At 36.5% G+C, this 22,043-nt stretch overlaps 1 protein-coding gene and 1 long non-coding RNA gene across 3 annotated transcripts in view; one reads left to right on the forward strand and one right to left on the reverse strand.

Annotated features, from left to right (window-relative positions):
- Positions 1 to 22,043, reverse strand: part of LOC108969569 — a 319,863-nt gene that overhangs the window by 39,107 nt on the left and 258,713 nt on the right. For both annotated transcript variants that reach the window (XR_001993403.1, XR_001993402.1), the window contains one exon: positions 2,948 to 3,001. This is a non-coding gene — a long non-coding RNA (uncharacterized LOC108969569). The remainder of the gene's footprint in view (positions 1 to 2,947; positions 3,002 to 22,043) is intronic.
- Positions 1 to 22,043, forward strand: part of LOC108969561 (titin-like) — a 259,294-nt gene that overhangs the window by 10,357 nt on the left and 226,894 nt on the right. Inside the window, exons 2-7 of the mRNA XM_018934354.1 lie at positions 7,014 to 8,082; positions 10,472 to 10,667; positions 10,897 to 11,010; positions 12,986 to 13,160; positions 16,601 to 17,404; positions 21,071 to 21,435. Of these exons, the coding sequence (XP_018789899.1) occupies positions 7,916 to 8,082; positions 10,472 to 10,667; positions 10,897 to 11,010; positions 12,986 to 13,160; positions 16,601 to 17,404; positions 21,071 to 21,435 (1,821 nt within the window). The 5' untranslated portion in view covers positions 7,014 to 7,915. The remainder of the gene's footprint in view (positions 1 to 7,013; positions 8,083 to 10,471; positions 10,668 to 10,896; positions 11,011 to 12,985; positions 13,161 to 16,600; positions 17,405 to 21,070; positions 21,436 to 22,043) is intronic.

The following is a 22,043-nucleotide window of genomic DNA, read 5'->3' on the forward strand; positions in this document are numbered from 1 at the left end:
TTTTAAACAGAAGCTCTGACCGCAGAGATACAAGGTCGCATTAGTAAATTCATAGCCTCTATAAATATTATATATTTTGCACCTAAAAAAAAAAATCAAAAATTGTTTACTAAAATATTTCTCCCATTATCACACCTAATTATTAATCTGTAAGCAAATTAGCAGGAAAAAGTCAGGCTTTGTTTGTTTTTTACTTAAAATATTATTAACTCATTTCTAACGTCAAAGTTACTGACAGCCCGACCCCTTTAACTATGCACCTTGAATACCGAACGATTTCATATAAAGCATTACGAGAAATCCATTACAACATTGGAGAAAGGCCAATTACCTAACAAAGCTTTTAATTATTCGGGGCATAATGCATGCGAGCATACACACACACACACGCACACATACAAACATATCTGTACAACTATTTATATCACCACGTTACATAGTTCTATATATTCCTTTCGGTGTGTTGCAAGTCGAAATTAAAAATAGTGCTTTTTTACAAACACAAATCACGTAGTAAAATAGAACAGCTCTGGGCAGTCAAGCTGGAACTCGCCACCATTTGAGCTACAAAGTGCCACAATCCATCTACACGCTGCAAGTCTACTTATCGTATGTTTGTATGGGTGTTATTGCAACGTCAGGCCGGCAACCCATCACTGGTCGGTCGGAGGATTGTACGTTTGGTCGGTGGCCGGTCGGTCGGTGGCCATCGGTTAGGGTATTTAAGTGGGCCGCTTTGACTTCAATTAAAATGCAGTTGTCGGTAGTCGCTGGTGTTTGTTGTTGTTGTTGCTTTTATGTTTTGGTTTAAGATTATGGGCTGTCAGTTTAGCATGTTATTTTGCTGTTTGTTTATTTGTGCGCTGACTCGTTCGTTGGCGCGGTCAGCCCATTCGACTTGAAAGCCGTTAAGCGCTCCTGCAGCTACTGCAACAACGTTGCTTAAACAATTTCCTTCTGCCACACTTTTGAGTGTCGTATACATACATACTTACATACATATTTGTTTGCGCACTAAACCAACGATTTGTTGTTTTCGGTGCTAAGCACTTGTAAAATGTTTGTCAGTTGGTTAGTTTGCACTTAAGTACGTATAACTGTAAGTCAAGTCAAGTCAAGTCTCAGCGGCAAGCGTGTGCTATTTAGAATTATGGTGGGCATATTCAGAAGTTTTTTTGCATGTGTAAAATGCGCTAAATTGAAAAAAATGAGTGAAAATAAAAAAGGTGAAAAAGTAAACTTGAGTTAGCAGAAAACTAGAATTTAACGAAAAACGAACGCAGGAACATAAACTGGTCCCGATCAAATGTTAGAAAAAAAACATTAAAATATTTATACCTTTCATAACAATGTCCTTTTCTTTTAATATTAGGGGTAATAAAAAGATATTAATTATTTTTCCAATAGATTTGTTTAGTAATAAGTAAGAAAGGGCTAAGTTCAAGAATCTAAGCCTTAAAATGTAAAATGTCAACCAGAGTCATACATACGAGGTGTGTTCAAAAAGTATCGCGAATTTTGAATTTTCGCGGGTTACGTATATTTGAATTTCGAATTTTTTGTGGCGTTATGTTGGTACTTATGTCTCTCACTTATGCCGACAAGCTCGGCCATTTTGAATGTTCATTTAACTGTTGACAGCTGCTTTGCTTGCACGTGTTTTGGATCGCCTACGATTTTTACCTATTAAAAAAAAAAATGGATCAAAGAACCTGTATCAAATTTTGTGTGAAAAACGAAATTAAGTGCGCGGATGCATTCCGAATGTTGACTGTGGCATACGGAAAAGCTACCTAGGACCGAAGCAAGGTTTATCGCTGTTACAAAATGTTCTCAAAAGGCCGAGAAGATGTGACAAAAATTGGCTTTTGCACCACGATAACACCCCTGCTCACACATCGTTGCTTGTGCGCGACTTTTTGACCAAAAACAACACACTAATGATGCCACAGCCACCGAATTCCCTAGATCTGGCCCCCTGTGACTTTTTCTTGTTCCCTAAACTGAAGAGGCCCATGAAAGGACGACGTTACGCTTCTCTTCACGAGATAAAGGCGGCATCGAAGGAGGAGCTGAAGAAGACAAAAAAACAAAAAAAAAATATTTTTTGAAGTGCTTCGAAGATTGGAAAAACCGTTGGCACAAGTGTATAATATCTCATGGGGATTACTTTGAAGAGGACAAAATAGATATTCATGAATAAATAAATAATTTTTGAAAAATCACAAAATTCGCGATACTTTTTGAACACACCTCGTATACTACTTACCGACAAATTCAGCATACGTTTTATTAGAAAAACGAAAATCATTTCACGTAATATATTGGAGTTGGGGTAGTTTATTTTACCGACTTTATCTATTAGCTATTATCATGCCACATACTAAAAAATTTTCCCAGGGTTTCATTAAGTTTCCTCACATATGAACACCAATCACATGAATCGCATGGAGTAAAGTCTGACGGATGTTCGTAAATACTGATATTAGTTATATGGGACATAACTGCTATGTGTAAATTCATACTCATTGAGAATAAAGTCATCCGGAAGTTCAAAAATCTTTAGAATAGGTATATGGGGCTCAGGAATGTATTTTCAATACATTTTTGATACACAGAGTTACTATTGTCAGGAAAGGATTCTGTCTGAAGTTCAATTGTACATCGCATAGATTGACCGATATTTTCGATCAAAAGTCAATTATAGATATAAGGGTCGGCATATTCGGTACCTAGGGGCTTGAACAGTTTTGGTTGGATTTGGTTTTTGGTCATGTGGTGACATATTATTATAGTTTTAGGTGCCCCGTTAGACTATCAAAACAGTTATAACCTATGAAGCAAGTTGTGAGAGTACAACATACCTCTTCTTCAAATAACAATTTCTTATAAAGCTTATTATCTGCTTAATTAAATATACATGTATCTGGTATAATACTTGACTTACCCCCGTATAAAACTCCCGGTTTACGATTTGAATTTGAATGTTATTCACGCAGATCTGAAAAAAAATTATTACGTTTTAATAAATTTTTTAGGAAACAATTTTTTATGAAAGAAAAAATAAGGCATACATTTGGTAAAGTATTATTGTATTATGAAAAACGACAGCCTCGTAAATATTATAAGTAAATTTTAGCCGTCATAATTAAAAGGTAATACCGTTATAATTAAAAAGTAAAGTCTTCTCTCCACGAACAAAAACATAACTCGATAAGTCACTCATTATTCCCGTCTTGCTATATGGTTAGAGGCATGGACGATGATGAGTCGATGTTACAAGTTTTCGAGAGAAAGGTTCTGCGGAAGATTTATGGTCCTTTGCACCTTGACCACGGCAAATAACGCTTTCGATGGAACGTTCGGCTGTATGAGATATATGACGACATTGACATAGTTCAGCGAATTAAAAGACAGGGGCTACGCTAGGTCATGTCGTTCGAATGGACGAAAACATTCCAGTTCTGAAAGTTTTCGACGCAGTACCCACCGAAATAGAGGAAAACTGGCGATCTGTTGTTAATGTGGCTATAACCGCGCAAGCGGTATTTACGCCAGTAAAAAAGAAGAATACGGTTGTAAATAATATCGCATGATGACCTTTTGTAAAGAGCATTATAGCAAAAATCTAGCCTCGTTTGGTTTAAAAGTTCCTTTAATCTCCGCTTCTCGATTAAAGCTGGAGTCTCAAATATATCACTTAATTTGTTGAAAAGAGAGTAATCTGGAGAAAATATTAAAGTCCGAGATTACTACTTCGTTTTTATATAACAAGTGCACAAATAAATTTTCGATGTTTAAAAAAAAAATGCAATTTTATTGTAAGAAAATGGTTAAAGTTCGAATACCATTACGGTAAAACAGTTAATCTTGTGATGCTATCCAAGAATTCCATCCATTTTTCGTCATGCAGTAAAATCACTTTTTCGAGACTGTCCCAGTTTTGAGGTCATAAGAAACCCAAGTTTCTTGTTTCCGAAACATTACCAGCGCAAGTCCGCTAGATATGCCTATATAAGGTCTTATATATTCACATATACATAAATATATATATATATATAGATTGAAATCCCGAATAATCGAGGGCAATCGAATAATCAAGAATAAAAAATTAATGCCACCTGGCAACTCTATTTTCGCTGATCAACTATCGTGCCCATAAACAGGAAAAAATGCAATAAAATAGAGAATTAACCAAATATATGTGTCAAATGCAATTTGCATACGCTCCCAAAAAATACAAGAGAGGAGAAACAATAACAACATGTGCAGCTGTTAGATCATTAAATAGAAAGCTGGAAATGCAAGCGGCAAGGCAACAAGTGGAAAAAGTTGTAAATGAAAATCAGACGGGCGCTCCAGCGCATTTCTTCAATGCAATCGCAGACGCGCAGTGAACTTGTCCGACGAGTTTCATGTCAACACAAACGCTTACAACAAAAGCAATACAATAATACCATAAGAAAAAAGTGCCGCGCGATTGCAGCGGAGATGGTGCGAATGCAATTGACAGCGGCAAAGTGTGGCGCGCCTGCGTGTATAACTGTGTATTTACGTCGGATGACTTGCGTATTGACAAATACTATGTGCGTATGTATAACTTTATCTGTGTGAGAGTATTGAAAATAGGTCTGCATAATAAATATAAATATGTTAATGTGCTTCCATAATAATTTTGGTCGCTTTTATCGCTGGTTTCTAGACTCTTTTCTTATTTATTATTTTTATACCCTGAACAGGGTATATAAAGTTTGCTACAAAGAAATGTCGGAGATTCTATAAAGTATATATGTATATATATAAATGATCCGCATGACGAGCTGAGTCAAAATCTGCCTTTCGGTGTATACGGAACTCATCTTTTGGGATGTCAGTCTGAAAAGTTTCAAACGTTTCTTTTGCCTTGCTTAGGCCTCTCCGAGGCAGCAATAAAATTGTCATATCGATTAAAATATATCCATATTCCTTATGTGGAAAACTTTTGAATTTCAAGAGGTATTTTCACGAAATGTGCATAAGGTTTTATTAAAAGCAGCGCCAAAAATTCGGTACCAGTATTTCATATCGAACCACTAAATCATATAGGTTAGGTTAGAATGGCCGTATGCCTGCCCACCATACTACTGCTCCATAGAGCAGAATTGGTCTTCCAATAGCTGTGTGCTACTAGTGCATGAGAGAGGAAGAGAGTCCTAAGTGTTGAACCCCCAGCTGTTGAACATCTGCCTACACGCTTATAAAGACAGTTTACTGTCCAAGATTACCCCAAGGTATTTGGGAGAGACTTGAGTTCCATTTATCTATAAACAAATTTTGTGCTTTCTTGTGAATACAAGCAGATCCATTTTCTTCGGATTCCTAATACTGCTAATGGTTTTAGACACCTACCCGTTATTAATATGGCACGGCTAGGACTTGTCGAGTTCTTAAAGCCTGGAAAGTACACACTAGGTCCTCCAGCCCAGGCAGTTGTCCGTTCATTTTCCGCGACTCTTACGAATTAGACTGGGCGAAGTGGTGATTTTGGATAATAGTTTCCTGACTCTCGCCACGTCATTGGTATTTTCAAAGTCACTATAAGAGTTCTTCGCCCAGCTTGGCCAAGTTTACAGGGTTGGTCCGGAAGGTAATAAGACTAAGTCGATTTAAAAAAATTTATTGATCCAATCGTTACAATTTTTTAAAATAACTAATATAAAATAAGAAATAGGATGCAGCGCTGCTACCGCGATTTCTAAGTTCTGAAGGCGTCCCGGAAGGCATTCTCCGGAATAGCCTTGAGAGTCGAGGTACATGCTGCTTGGATCCCCTCTGTCATCTCAAAATGCCTCTTTGTCTCGGGATCATACTCAAAGATCCATGACTCATCACCTGTGATTACGATATTTAAAATTGAGGGTCACTTTGAAACATGTTCAAATTTTCTTAGCACACGTTCTACTCACCGCACTTTCTGGTCTTTAGCGAGTACTTTTCGCCCATACCTTGCGCATGTACCAGGGATTGTGATAAATTTCAACATCTCAGCACTTAAACGAATACTTATCCGACAGTCTGAGTGTAAAACTTTGCGCACACGAGTCACATTATCCGTGTTTGTCGAAGGCGCAGGTCTCCCAGCACGGTCATCATTAGCGACCTCTTCCCGGCCCTCCAAAAAGACCTGGTGTCACCGAAACACATCACTTCTTGCTAAAGCAACGTCTGGGTAAGCCTGCTTGATCATAAAAAACATCTTTGTAGCAGATTTACCGCGTTTCACACAGAATTTTAGCGAATATCTCTGCCCTAACGAACGCTGCATTTTCGGCTTGCACCACTCACAGAAACAAGTTGCGTGAAAATGTTTGTCCTGAATCTCAAGGTGCTTGGAGACAACTGACCAGCCGCTCGGCAGGAACGCCCTTTACCGAATCTAGTCGGTGCCCGCATGCTTCGAAGTACAGTCGCGGCGGTAGAAAGCGGTCCTATTACTTTCCGGATAAGCCCTGAAAACATCCCCGTACTCTGTGTCTGCAAGACCCAAGTTTCTTATTTCACCAAGGGGCATGCGTAGTGAAGCGTTGTATTAAAGGCATTCGAGTCACGCCCTTTTCAATTTCTTCATGTGAGTTATACACGCAAGGTCTAAGTCTTTTGCGTAATAGTAACTGCCTCTAAAGATTCCTAGTTTGTATTACCGGGCTTACTGCTAACCTCGTTTCTACTTTCTGTATATATATAGCATTACATACAAACTGACCGACCTAAATCAAGTCCTTGAATGGAAAACATATTAATTTGACGAGAGATCTTGACCGAACAAATATTTCACATCGAACCACTGTAGAATATAGCTGACCGTTCAAAATCAATTTCTTCTATGGAAATTATATTATTTGTGAAGGGTATTTTATATTGTATCATATGGTTGTATATATATTTACATGCGGATATGCAATATGCATTTCTTTACGTCTTTTAATGATTCCCATTTTTCTCATCACACCACTTGTATTACTTGAATTTTCTAGCTCAACTTCTCAAAGTGGGCAACGCTGGATGGACGCGGTCATGTGAAGTAACTTACACACACACATACAAACAAACAATTGTGACATTGCAGCAGAAAATTAATAAACACAACAACAATAAGAGCAATTCCACCAAGAACAGCATGCAGCACATGGCTGCGCTGGAAAAAGTTGAACGATGCCACATATTGTTGCAATTGTTGTAGAATGTGGAATCTGGAATAAAAATGCACGCATAAATTACCGCGACAACGGCAGACTAGGAAAAAAAGAGCAATAAATTTGTACGCTGGAATTCGCAGCGACTACCAAATTGAGCGAACTGACCAGCATGTAAAAAAGATAAAGTAAAAAGCAACAACAATACATTAAAGTGCATTGCCAACCCCGATATAGCCGCAAGTTGCCACGCATTTAGCATTGGAATGCTAGTCGTTTGCGTCAGCAGCTGTTGCTCTTGCGTTTGTTGTTGTTGTGGCAGTGACTTTTCTGCAGTGCGGCAGTTAAGGTGCGTGGCGCGCATTCGCCATTGACCGGAAAATCAACGTCAACATTATTGACATGCGCAACATTTAATGGCAGCCCTGCAAGCAAACGCCAGCACACACACACATACATACATACATATGTGTAACGTCAGCTGCCGGTAGACGTGGCTGAGAGCGTGTCTTTTAGCCAGCCTGGGAACCAGCGTTAAGTGCGCTATGCTGCCCGGAACAAAAGTCACAGCCATAAGCTACGCAAGACGCATGAAAATAAAGCAAAGCAGCAAGCAATAACAACAAACAGCGGAGAAATAAAAAACAAATTGTAAACTTGTATGTTTGGAAATCGAATTGTAAAATCAGCAGTTAAGTGTGTCGGCGCGCCTCCCCCACATCAACACAACCGCCTTCGCCGCGATGGAGGAGGATGTCTTAAATGCGCTGCAGACGCGCACGGCCTATTTGCCCGGCGGCTACGATCGCGCCGGCAAAATTATCGTCGTTGTTAACATCATCAATGATTTACAATTGTGGAATCGCCGTTGCTTGGAGCTATCGATTACCTACTTAAAAAGTGCGTTGAGGTGAGTGATTTGCGTCTTCTTCTAAATTTTTCCCATATCAATTTAGTTTGTTTATATATTTATATTCATAGACACCTTCAAACATATACCAAATAGTAGACATGAGTTTTATGTTGTGATAATACTTGAAAATTGTGAGACTCTTGAAGTGTTTGTTTAAAAAATTTTTTCTCGAAAAGAAGTGAAAAAAGGGAAGTTTTGGGTTTTAAGCTTATGGGGGTGGTGGACATATTTTTTTGGGAGGTTTTGTTTGTCTAAAAAAATCCTCTACTAGCTGAATATAGCTTCAGCTCTTTTCCAATGTTAATTATTTTTTTTTTTCAATTCCTTTTTTTCTTTTCCTTTCCTTTTTTTATTTGATCTGCCGTTCATTAGATATGAAATCTCCCACTTTCACCATAAATTATCTATTATTTAAATAAGACTCCAATGTGTTATACAAATATAACGAATGAGCTACGTCTAAACATATTGCTCAAAAGTACTCTCCCTGCTCAAATGCTTTTCTTATTTCATTAGCAATTCTATATATATAGAGCAATATCGTGCTATGTTTCTCACGAAACCCGAATTTTTGAAAACAACAAAAAAGAAAAAAAAAAAACAAGTAAGGAAGGACAAAGGAAACATAACGGGTGATCCAAAGTAGATATACTTTTTCCAATAGTATTTTCTTGACAGATCACGCGTGAGTCGGGCCAAACTTTTCTTTTATATTTGTTTAGTATTCTTTGGCTACATTACATTACGGAAAGATTAATCTGATTAGCCTGAAGAACGTTTACAAAACGTTCAACTTTATTACTAAAATTCATATTCTATAAAGAATGTGTTTCGAGTGCTTCGTTTAACTTATGGTCCATATAATCGGCATACTGAGCGTACTATACGCAACACCATCACGCATCTTGAGACCCAGTACTCCGTATTGGATAACACTCGAACGAATAGACCACGTCCAGCACTTACTGAAGAAAATATAGTAGCCGTAGCTGAGAGTGTACGAAAAGACTTTGTAGAGTTGATTCGACGTATGGAACGATTTGGTGTATTTTACGTCGAGATCTTAAATTGAAAGCTTACAAAATACAGCATGTGCCAGTTACCAGTCAAAATGCTAGAAGGAGTCATCGAAAATTGGCCTCAACTGATGAACAAACTGAGACGTAGCCGCGACCAATATTTGGAAGAGATAATTTTCAGAAAATAAATATAAAAGAATGTTATTTCGAATGATAATAAACACTTCTGACTACTTCTCCCTAAGTTTGAAGTTTCGGTGTTTTTTCCTTAAGAATGTAGGAAACCTCGAAATGGATCACCCGTTAGATCAGACTTAGAGTAGTCGATATAATTGTTTCTTTGTATTAGATTAATATATTTTTTGATGAAACATATTTACGAAAACAGCAAAAATTTAATTAAAAATATAACCTTAAAAGCGCATAATTTTAATTTAATTTCTAATCATTAATATTCAAATTTTAATTATTTTTTCTCTTTTGCAAAAGAAAATACTTAAAACTTCGTATGTATGTGCCTTAGAGTGAGCCGTTTGTTTTCTATAAAATCGCCCAAGCGGAAAATGTTCTACAGATCATTCTGAAAAATTTTGCCTTAACGACTATGGGTATAAAATCAAATTCTGGCCAGCGCTTTTTAGGAAGAAGTTTGACAGATCTGAAATTTCGGTTGTATGGGATGTAGTTATCCAATCTGACCGTTTCCGACAAATAATCGACAGAATATAAAATTGCTCCTATATATTATTTTTCATTAGGATATTTTGAAAACTCAAAAATTGAACAAAAATGCTTGTGATCTCACGTTGGCTCTGTTCCGATCGCAAACGCCATTCTTTAGTTTTTTCGCATGCTATAAATCGACCCGCTCTAATGCGCACATGTAAGGATGATTAACCAATTTGATGAGTTGATATGAATCTTGTTGTTTCTAATTGATTGATTTGCCCAACATGCAAGCAGATTTTTGGCAATAAAGCGTTGAAGTATTGCTTGTGCTTGACTATCCAACTCGAAAACAGCTTTAGAAATGAAATCGACGATAGTTGCGAAACTCGCAACGATTTAACGGTTTAAAAATATACAAATCTCAAGACTAACTGCTTTTCATTATAAACTTGTACATGTTGTTGTAGCAACGATTATGATAAATGTTCTTTCGATTTCCACTTTACGCAATTATTGTTGGTTTTCTTAACTTTCAATAAGTAAATTGGCAACCACAAAAATGTAATTAAACTTCCAGCAAAGTGACACTAAACAGTAGTGAATTTAAGAAAAAATAAAAAAGAAACACATAAACATTAAGCACCTCATTCTTGACTTCAATACTAAGCGAACACTTTCGGCTCGTATTTTTCTTGCAGCGCCGCCACCTTGCAGCGCGGCGTCACCGTCATCGTGGACGCACAGAAGAGCACGACACGCATCACACGCACGCATGCGCGCATCATTTACGCACTCTTCGATGAGATCACAGTCAATTTATTTCTAGTCAGAGCGGAGGGCTTCTGGGAGAAGCATGTGGACACCTGCACGAACAAATCGCAGGCGAAGGGCGAGGTGAGCGCTAATGATTTAGTGTGAGAATAAAAAGCGTTTTAACAATTGGAGAAAGTAGTAGGAAAGAGGAGGAAAGAGTATAAAATGTTTGAATAATTCTAATGCGCCTAATTTCCCAAGCTTTAATGAAATTATGTGTGTACAAGGCTTTTAATTGCATTATTAATATTATGTAAATTTTTAATGAGATTTTAATGTAATTTGTGTTTTTTGTTCCACACATTTCCAGCCCATTGTGCTCTCGAAGGCGCGTTTGATAAAATACTTCGACCTGTCGCAGTTGCCAGAGGAGCTGGGCGGCACTTTGTCATTTAACTATGATTTATGGCTGCAACAAAGAAAGGTATGACAGAAACTATGGTGCGTCAGTAAAAATTAATTTAATATTAATTTATGTGCTTTAAATTTATTTGTTATATTTTTGTGGCAATAATTTACTGATACTTTTAGTTAGAAAATAAAATTTAAAATTTATGAGGGCAATCCTATTTGTTTATTATGTAAATGGAATGATAAACCATTTCTACTTTAATTGTTTTATATTACGAGAGTATATATATATATTAGGGTGCATAATTTTTTTGGGAATGAAAATACTTAAAAATGCCAATAGTTTTGAGAGAGCAAAAACCTTAATGTCATTTGGTAACTCTAAAATTATAACCTGATAAAAAAACCAAAATTATTGTAATTTTTGGTAACAAAATTTGATATTATAATATTTTTCCATTTATGGCCTTCGTACTACTGTGGGCAATAATAGTAAATTTGTGTGCAGACCAAATTTCTGGTACCGAAATATTCAAAATGTTGAAAGAGGGCTTCGGTGATAATTGTTTGTCATGCAAGGAGGGTCGAGAACACCTTGACGATGAACCACGTCCAGGACGGCTATTAAAATCAACTCATGATGAACACGTCAACAAAATAAAGAAATTCGTGCTTGAGAATCGACGACTAACAGCCAGAAATCTTACTGGCATCACTGAAATGCCGCAAGGATCAATGAAAACCATTTTGAAAGATCATTTGCCATAGAAGTTGAAAAACGGCAACGCCTTAACGTCTGTGAAGCAATGATTTCCAAGTACCATGATGTCATGAAACGTTTTATTACTGGCGATGAGTGTTAGATCTATGCTTAAGGCTCGAAAACAGATTATCAGTCGGCCGAATATCTTGACAAAATAAGCAGGAGCAGAAAAAAACATTCCAAAGCGGGTAAAAAATCCCAGTTATGTTGACAGTTTTCTTCGATTATCGCAGTATAGTGCAGTCCCAACCACATTTTTAACACCGTTTTGATTCAATTAAGGATATAAATGCTGAATCGAAGAAGGCTCTGATGGCCACCATGACGGAGGATTTTCCAAGTGCTATGAGGACTGGAAAATTCGTTGGCATAAGTGTATTGCAGCGGGAGAGAAGGAGATGAAATGAACAAAATTCACCATTCAATTTAATCACAGAGTATACTATATATACGTGTATACTATATAAAGCGATTAGCATGAAGAGCAGAATAAACTTAGTCATATTCGTCTCTCTGTTCATCGTATATACGGGAACTAGTCCATTTTCCCCAAGAAGGTGCTTATTTGTTGAAACCGTCGATATCGGACTACCCTAGCATATAGCCGCCATACAAATTGAACGGTCGGCATCTAGTGCTGGTATGTAAACCTTTTTTGTTTGACGAGATATCTTCACGAAATTTGGCTCAGCTTATTGTTTAAAGAAATCTCCGTGAGAATTCAGAGCTGCCATACAAACTGAATCATCAAAATGAAGTTCTTATTTCCGAGCAACCGACGTTAACGCGTTTTCTGGTCTTTTTATAAATTTGAAGTTCGAATCTGTAATTTTTCTAAGCATATAGCAGAGAACTAACAATGATAAATATATTTCATCCACTTGTTAGTTGGCTTGCCTCAGTGTAAAGGTCATCAAAAGGAGCCTTACCGAAAGACACTTCTTTGGCGTTGATATCTCGTGTAGTTTTCATAAAAGATTTTGATACCGAAATTTATTTAGATTCTAAAATCTATTCAGTGCATTACAACTTCTGTTAATTTGATTCGAAGTCATCTTTCACTTTGTAGTGTAAAGGGAAGGAGAAGATTTTTTAGCAATATCAATATTATTAGGAAAACTTCTTACAAAAAGTCTATAGAATTTATATATTGTAAAATTATTCATAAAATGATGGTAAAAATAGCTAAATTCATTTAAATTAAAGGCATCACATTTAGTCATATACCCAGACATTTATGTAAAAATGAATAACTGGCTTTCCTTTTACTTATTTTCTCACGCAGGCCATTGATGAGTTCCAAAAGACTTTCGATTCGACGCTTAGTAGCATGGAGAATCTGCACGTGGTGCTGCTGAATAATAAATCATTGCGGCCAACGGAAGCGGATGTTGAGTTGAAGAAGTGTGCACAGCTGCATACGAGCGTACAACAACAAATCGAAGTGGTCATCGAGTTGGGTAAGCTGATAAGCAAACGCTTTACTAATGGGCTATAAGCTCAAGAACCCAGATCAACGCTTGTTTTTTGCTTTTTATGTATTTACGAGCGAGTAAAGCGCTTAAATGAAGACATCAACTACGCCGCACAGTAACGTAATTTAACATAAAACACATGCCTTACTCAGGTGGCTATGCGTGTGCGTGAGTAAAAATGCGAGATAAATGATTATGCGGCAATTAAAAATTCAAAACAAAGAAGAGATAAATAAAAAAAAATGAAATAAAGAAAAGATAAATAAAAAAGATAAGTAAAACAAATAAGAAAAACAAGTGCTGACGCATAAACACCGACTGCTTGAAGGTTTACTGCGTACAAGTTTGCCGCTTAAGTCTTTTGTTTGGCCAAGCAAGAGCGCAAATGCTCGGTAACAAACGTTGTTTTTGATTTTGAAGTAGATCTTTATTAATTAATATGAAAATAATATTAATTAATTTATTAATTTTTTTTGCAATCTAAGCTATAGAATTGACTGAAACTTTATGAATGAAAAATTGTGTGAGGAAAAAACTTGAAATTTCGACTTTGAAATCATAATAACGCGTATGCTCGGTAACAAACGTTGTTTTTGATTTTGAAGTAGATCTTTATTAATTAATATGAAAATAATATTAATAATTTATTAATTTTTTTTGCAATCTAAGCTATAGAAGTGACTGAAACTTTATGAATGAAAAATTGTGTGAGGAAAAAACTTGAAATTTCGACTTTGAAATCATAATAACGCGTAGTTTAGATGAAGAAGATTTTGTCATACAGATGCATAAATGAATATTCTCGCCAAATTTATGAACACTTTTGCAGAAGGTCGCAATAAATTAGTGATTTGATGCGGTAGGTCTTTGAAGTTCGTAAAAGTTGCCGAATGCACGTTATGTATTTCAGAAAGAAAAACGTATACTAAACACTAATGATAATTTTGAAATGAGATTTGATACAGATGTCACTGACAGTCATACCAACGAAAAAGAAACAGAATATTTCGATGAATGGGTTTCCATGTGATATTTAAATGAAATGAAGTCTTACTGTTTTTTGCCCAAAGTAATATACTACAACTCGTTAATTTTTTTGTGTTCCAACTTTGTACATACTATATGTATGTATATATGTACTTTTGCCGTATACTGATTTAAAAGCATGTCATTCGCTCATTGCCAGTTAACACTCGCTTTGTATGACAAACACGCTTGTGGTAACAATGAGTTGTTATGCATTAAAAGTGTAAAGTGTTAAATTTGTAAAATAAGTAAGTGTTGAAGGAAATTGAAAGTATTTCCATTCTTTTGTGATTTAAATAGCTTTTTGTGATGATTTTTTTAACAAATTTGGTTGAAAATGTATTTTTCTATGAACTATATTAATTGGCGTAATTATAATATAACTTTTCGATTGCATACAATTATATCGACTTGCTAAATACTTAGCCCAGTACGTTCGGCAATGCTAAGGCAATTACTTCCAATACCAGACAGTTCTCTTGGATCGTCAATTGATTGTCAATATGCTTATTCCCGCAAAATCCATTTCTTTCATTTAAGCAGACCCTTAATGATTATCTTTCATTATCTGCTAAAAAACTTAAACATAAAACTTTCTGACAGCGCTTTTAGTCTTATCGCATGAATACTAACCAGTTGGTGACTAGTCGGTACCCCTATTATGAGATTAAGATGAATTTTGCTGATTGCAAGAAAGCTTACTTATATCGACACCGAGCGAGAACCTGCCTGTAATCAAGCTAGTACGGAAGATTGCTCTGCTCCGAGCTTTCTATAGGCTCATTTAACAGTCAAGGAGTAAACTATGAAGAACTTAGGAATCACCATCGGCTTCTAGTCTAGTAGTAATCTAGTAAGGGTAATCATTATCATTGAATTATAAGTTTCCACCGCTTCCATATGAATATTACTTATAAGTAGCTCGATACAATCGAAAGTGAAGTACAGCAGAGGGTAGAAATAATTTAAAGAGCTCGCCTAAAAAAGCAGATTTTTTGGAATGTTCATTAACTACTGTATTGATTGTTTTAAAATTTTTATGGTATGCTATTTATTCATATTTTGAAAAAAAAAAAAATATATATATATATATATTTAAAATTACACGCGCTACTCCGACAGCGCTTAAACAAGAGTCCTCCATTGCCACACTGATTCCGGCGTTTTCCATGGAGAAAATCTAAAAAAAAAAAATATTTACTAAACGACATTGTCCGTACAGTGAGGTATGGTCGAAAAAACACCAAGAATGGGGAAAATGGTGAATTTTACCAAAAATTGTAGGTAGTCACTTTCGGACTGTTAAAATTCGATTTTACGTCAGAAACTGGTAGGTCAGGAGGATACTATATATACAGAATATACATTTTATCACTGGAGCTTATTCGAAAAATGGTGTTTTAAAAGTGTATATAGTTAAACTCATAGAGCTGACTGAACTAACCGGCTATACTTTAAAAGACTGTGTAAATTCGAAATATTTATTTAAACAATAACAATATGGGATTATTTAAGGTATACAAGTATGCTAAATGTAAAAATAATGTTTTCAAAATGTCGTACTAGCTGAACCCGTATGAACTAGTGTCGTAAAAAGGCAGTTAATATTTTTACTACGACGATTTCAACGCTCTTAATCGACTAAAACATAAAAAAAAATATTTATCTAAAATAATTTCGCATTGCCTGGTTCTATGGAAAAGTTGGAAACATTTTTTAACGACATGGCGACTGCCTGAATAAAAACAAACAATTTTTGTAGCAATTTTTTTGTTTCGATTTTTTATATATTATATTATAATAAAAAAACAAACTAGAGGATATGGCTAGATCCAAAAATACACATGTTTATAAAGAAGACTCTAAGCAATTGTGGGTATCGTTTTGAAAAAAAAAAAAACCGTTACGTGTCATTCCCGGCCAAGCTACTTAGTCCAATGTTATTGAAAAATTAAATAATTAATCAAAAAATTAAAAATTATGTAATTTGCATGAAATAGCTGTAGAGGAAACGGTAATGGGTTGAAAAACGTTTGAATTCACTTTACTAATCACCTTCACTTAGGTACAAGAAAACTTGTACATAACCTAAAACGTAAAATATTTCGATACACTTGATTGCAGCACCCAATTTGCTAATGCAATTCACCTTTCACCTGCAATTGAAGCTAAAAAGAAAGCGTTCAATGCTGAATAGACATTAACGCGTTTGAAAAAAGATAGAGATTGAAGAAAGTGACCGCCGATTTGAAGTGGTTGCGAGACCGAAGTGAACACGTAGAAAATGAAGTGGCCACTTAGGCTGAGAAAATGAAAAAAAAAAATTATTGAAGTTTTATAATATTTAAAAGGCAAACACACATTTTTGGCTCACAGTTTCTCTTTTCCCTTCTTTCCAGGTAATCGCGTGTTGAATCGGCTATCGGAAGCTTATGCGCCGCCCAGAGTGGCAACAATGCCGCAAATATCCGCCACAACCAACGTCTTAACGCCCGCTATCAACAGCACCGCAACAATATCCTGCCATGAAGCCCATAGCCACAACAGTATACAAACACAAACAAACTTCAATTGCGCCACAGTCAACACACCCGCCACACGCTTGCCGCTGCCGCCGGATCTGCAATACGCACGCGCACGCATTGAACTGCTGTTGAATCAAATTGAACGCAAACAAACGGAAATACGCACCGCGTGGCTAGAACTCTTACAGAGCATACGCGAGGCACGCGAACTCACACATCTGGAAGAGGGTGTCGCCTTCGTCACGAACTGGATACTACAGACTGCCGAACAGATGCTCAGCCGACAGTATAGCATCGGCGGCGATGTGCACAGCTGTGAGACGCTGCGCGCCGCACACGATGTGCTCGAACTGGAATGCCGCGAAACATATGGCTTCTATGCGGAATTGTTGTATAAAATCGACGCGTTCGCTGGGGTGAAGGACTCGCACGCCTATAAGGATCTGATGTCACAATGTGATTTTATGCAATTTGTGTGTCGCTCATTTGCCACACGCTTGGAGCGGCGTCGGAATGTGTTGATCACATCGTTGCGGTTTTTTCGACTCGTCAGCGAATATTTCGATCGAACCACTGCGGTTTTCGAAACACTAGTCATGGGTAATAAAATAGCCGAGGAGAATTTTGTGACGGCGGCGGAGACTTTGCAGCAGCTGAAGGAGAGTCAACTGAGCTTGGGTGAGTGTGAGTGCGAGTGGTGCTAAAGAAATGTTGGTTGTTCGTGTTGTGTAGAGGTTGAAATAATATTGAGCAGATATTTATGCACATATTATATAACATACAGGTGCTTGTTTTTAGTTTGTGGTTTGTGTGGGAAATGACATTGAGGAAATTCGATATAGTTGTAAAGCATATTTAAAGCTTTCCGAAGGCTTGAAGCAATAGATTATTTATTTTTTCATTTATAAAAACAAAATTTTTCATAAAATTCTACTCAACCGACGCATAAAAATTATTATCACACATTATTTTCTGGCCTCAAGGCAATCAAATTTGTTAGATTAACGATTTGATCTATTTATTTGCCAGTTTCACCATTCCTCTCAATTACTGCTGAGAGAAATATAAGCCGTGTTGATGGTATCATATCTGGTATGCTATAACGGCCGAATAAGTGTATACTTAATAAGTTTAAAATCATAACTGCTGATTGATAGCTGACGAATAGATGGACCTTAAATTAGAAGCGCATTCCTATTATGAAATTTCTTTCACATTAGGGAATATGGATTATCAAAATTAATTAATATAGGTTATTAAAGAGTACATTTAAAAGAGCAGTACTTCGGGTATTTTTTACTTCAGCTCAGCTTATCTTTTCATATCGAAGTAGAAGGACTCGCATAATAACAAAACATCATGAAATGAGAAGTTAAGTTGTAAACCAACCCATCCTGCTATAAAAAACACCTGCACTGACTCTCCAATAACAATTTCAATTAAACCGAAACTTCTGTATTTAAGCATATTGTACTAGTAAAAATTACCCAGGTAGAGCTATCAAGCATTAGCTTCGGTAGATTTTTAATAAAATAGACAATATAAAAGCCACAAAAGAGTTCAAGACTAATGGAAATATGAAGCTCAGAAAAAGAAAGGGCCGTAGAGCGAAAACGGAGACCAGAGGAGGAGTGTGTAGAATTTTTAAAGAAAATATTTGCAAAAAATTGTGGCAGAGCACCAGGTCTCCTGAGAACCTTGAGCCCAGGAGAAATTGTCACCCATCTTCCTCCTCTCCTTCACTGTTTAAGCAAGGGAAAAGACCAGCAAGTTCGGCGGAATTCCAGTAAAAATTATGAGATTATTATAAGTAGGAGCCAAAAACTTGACTATCGAATTAATGGGTTAAAAAGAATCTATAGGCACAGAAAAAAGTTTTTAGCTTTACTTCAACTTAAAAACAAGAAAAAAATGTTAACTTCGACTGCACCGAAACTAATATACCCTTCACAGGTACATTTGTTTTAGTAGCTATGTGTTCAGTTTGTATGGAAGCTATATGCTATAGTAAACCGATCTGAACAATTTTTTCCTAGATTATATTATTACCTTAAACAGTAATCAATGTCAAAATTTTGTGAAGATAACACGTCAAATGTGAAAGTTTCCCATACAAGAACTTGATTCCGATCGTTCAGTTTGTATGGCAGCTGTATTTTATAGTGGAGAAAATGACGTTTGCAAAATTTCAAAATTATATTTTAAAAACTGGTTCGTATATATACAGACGAACAGACAGACAGACGGACATGGCAAAACCAATCATTTAATATATACTTTATAGGGTCTCCGACGCTTCTTTCTATGTATTCCAAACTTCGTGGCAAAGTTAATATACCCTGTTCAGGGTAAAAATATGTTTTTCATTAAGAATACCATAACTTTTGAAACGGTTAGTATAAAATTTCATAAAAGCTTTGCTTCAGTGGGATCAGATCAAAACAACTGGTAGGTCATTGTATGGAGAACTATATGTTGTGCCAAAAAAACACCCGGAAGTTGTAATTATATTTCCCGGTAAATTATTTCAAAAAAATGTATTTTGTTAAGTTGGTGTGACTGCCCTTAATTACTATGCCAAATGTAAGCGCGACCTGTAAACTAGTTTATTTACAGCAGCTACTTAAGGCGCTACACCTCAGTGCGATTTTTACAATGGATAAAAATGTCGAACATAGAATTTGTCCGAAATTTTGAACTTCTAACCAAATTTCGTGTGGGGAATCATTGCAAATGTTAGAAAAGCCTTACGAGTGGTACAAATCATTCACAGATGGTCGAGAGAAAGTTTAAGACAAACCTTACTCTGAACAACCTTCGGCCTCTTCAACTGATGCAAATATTAAAAAATTGAAAGATTTGGTTCTTGAAAACCATTAGGCAAGTGTTAGAGAGATGACAAGAAAATTCGACATTTCTTGCGAGTCCGTTCGAAAGATTCTGGTTGATATTTTAGGTACGAAACGCGTTCTTGCTCGACTCGTCACGATAAAGCTGATTTTTTTTCTAAGTGTACCATAAACAGGCCTCTTTAGACATGCTTAATCATATGAATTCCGATCAAACAAGTCAACAATGATCGGAGTGGAGGGAAAAAAGATCCGAAACCAAAAAATGCTTGCCAAAGCCTATCAAAATTTAAGGAGATGCTCATTGTTTTTTTCGATATTCGAGGTTTGGTTGCATCATGAATTTTTCCAGAAGGACAAACGGTCAATTAGAACTTTTATGAGGCGTTTGCGTGTAACATCCGTCGAAAACTGCCGGAATTGTGGAGGAACATTCCATAAACCCTCGCATCGAGCCACGATTATGACCGAATGAATGCAAAAAATGTAATTAATACCATCGATCGAACATCGGATACACCAGATTTGGCTGCGTGCCTTTTTTGTTTTTCCCCAAACTCAAACTGCCGTTCTGTGGAGGCCGTTTTCAGTCGATCGAAGAGTTAAAACCAAATTCGCTGAAGGAGTTGAAGGCCATCCCAAAAAATGATTATGAAAAATGCTTGGAGGACTGGAAAAATCTTTGGCATATGGGAACAACAACTGGTGGGAATTATTTTGAAGGCGGCAAATTAAATATTAATGAATAATTAATTAGTTTTATTTACAACTTTCGGATACTGTTTTTTCATAATGTATATAGAAAATGCAGAAATAGTTGGTAGTGACGAAATCATTTGTTGTTGTTTCGAGAAATACGAGTTGAAAGATGAACTTAAAGAGCTGACTAAACGGAGCGGCACTAAAAGCCATTCTAACTTGAAAACTGTCTAAATAAAGCAATCGTTCAATTTTTATTTTTAAAGGTTTAAATTACCAAAATATGAAAAAAAACCGATTCTGTTTTTATTTCACACTAGATGTGCTTTCAATATTTATAGCATATTCTAATTAAATTTCATTCATCAAAATTTCTTTACTACGTGAAATATATTAGAGAGATGAGCTTGACAGATGAGCTCGAAAGACTAGGCTTGCTTCTTTATTTAGTTTAATTACAGCACACACTTGCGTATTATGAGATTTCAACATTTTCTCACAATTCTTTAAATAAGGCCAAGTTGTAAAATTTTCTCCCTAAAAAAACCGTTACTTAAAAAAAATTCTCAATTCGCTGATAAGCATAAGTTGTACATAACTATCTTAAGTACTTTTTTGTGCAGAAATTTCACTAAAAATATGCATGTTACTTGCTTTTTTCTTTCAATTTCTTCTGCCCTTCAACCGTAAAAAATTTTCAACACAACATTTCACCGGAATCCAATTAATCGGCCAATTGTGTTGAACACACAAAAAACGTAATTCACAAAATCGGCACAAACCAATCGGCCGGCAGGCAAGCTGGAACGCGAACTCGTTAAGGAGGGCGAAAAGCTCAGCGATATGCTGGCGATGCCGGTGAAAGATGCGCTTGGCCGTGACCTACACATCGACTACAGCGAAGATATCGGCAATGTGCGCGATATTTTGGACACGACGTTGGCGCGCCGCAACATCTTCGGCGACAGCGTTGAACTGCAGAAACTCACCTTGGAACAAGTGACACACATTTACACATACGAAGCGGATGGCCGTATGGCCATTAAATGGATGGAGGATTTGTACAATGTCATGATCAAGTGCCATTCGCACGTCGGCTGTAATATACACGAGATACAGGTGCAGAAGGATGAATTGCAGACATTTCAAGAAACTGGAAAGGTAAGTCAAACAACTATACTAATGACATGTATGAACGTGTATATATGTATGGGTGTGTGTACGTGAGGAGCACAGTGAATACAAAAAGCCATTCAGTCCAGTTGCTCATTGAGGGAATGTGGCTATGCATTTGTGGATATGCATATATATGACTGTATATACGTAAGTGTATTTACCTATGGCCATGTGTGTGTGTGTGTGTGGTGAACGCAAGTTGCCTGTGGGCAAGCTGTGTGGCAAGTTGCCGTTGGAGCTGGGAGGCACCGTGCGCTACTAAGTACCGCTGACTTTGTTTCGCTCCGGCGCTTTTTTGAAATAAAATTGTGGTTGTTGTCGCTATTGTTGTTATTGCCGGCTTGCAGCTAGGTGTTGTTAATGGTCAACCGTATGCAAGCGATTTATCACAGTTTGTAATCATGTTTTGCATCCTGAGTTGTTGGCATTGCTTTGCTTTTGTTTGTGTTATACTTGTTGTTGTTGTTGCTCTTGTTATTATTGTGGGTTTGTTATTGTTATGGTCAGTGAGTTAAAGCGGTCCAATTTCCGTTCATCACCGGTTTCTCCTCTGCCTTTTTTCCCCTCTTTCATATTTCTTTTTGCAATTGTGT

This window comes from Bactrocera latifrons, unplaced genomic scaffold, assembly GCF_001853355.1.
Source record: "Bactrocera latifrons isolate USDA-ARS-PBARC rearing strain unplaced genomic scaffold, ASM185335v1 scaffold_258, whole genome shotgun sequence".
NCBI lineage: Eukaryota > Metazoa > Arthropoda > Insecta > Diptera > Tephritidae > Bactrocera > Bactrocera latifrons.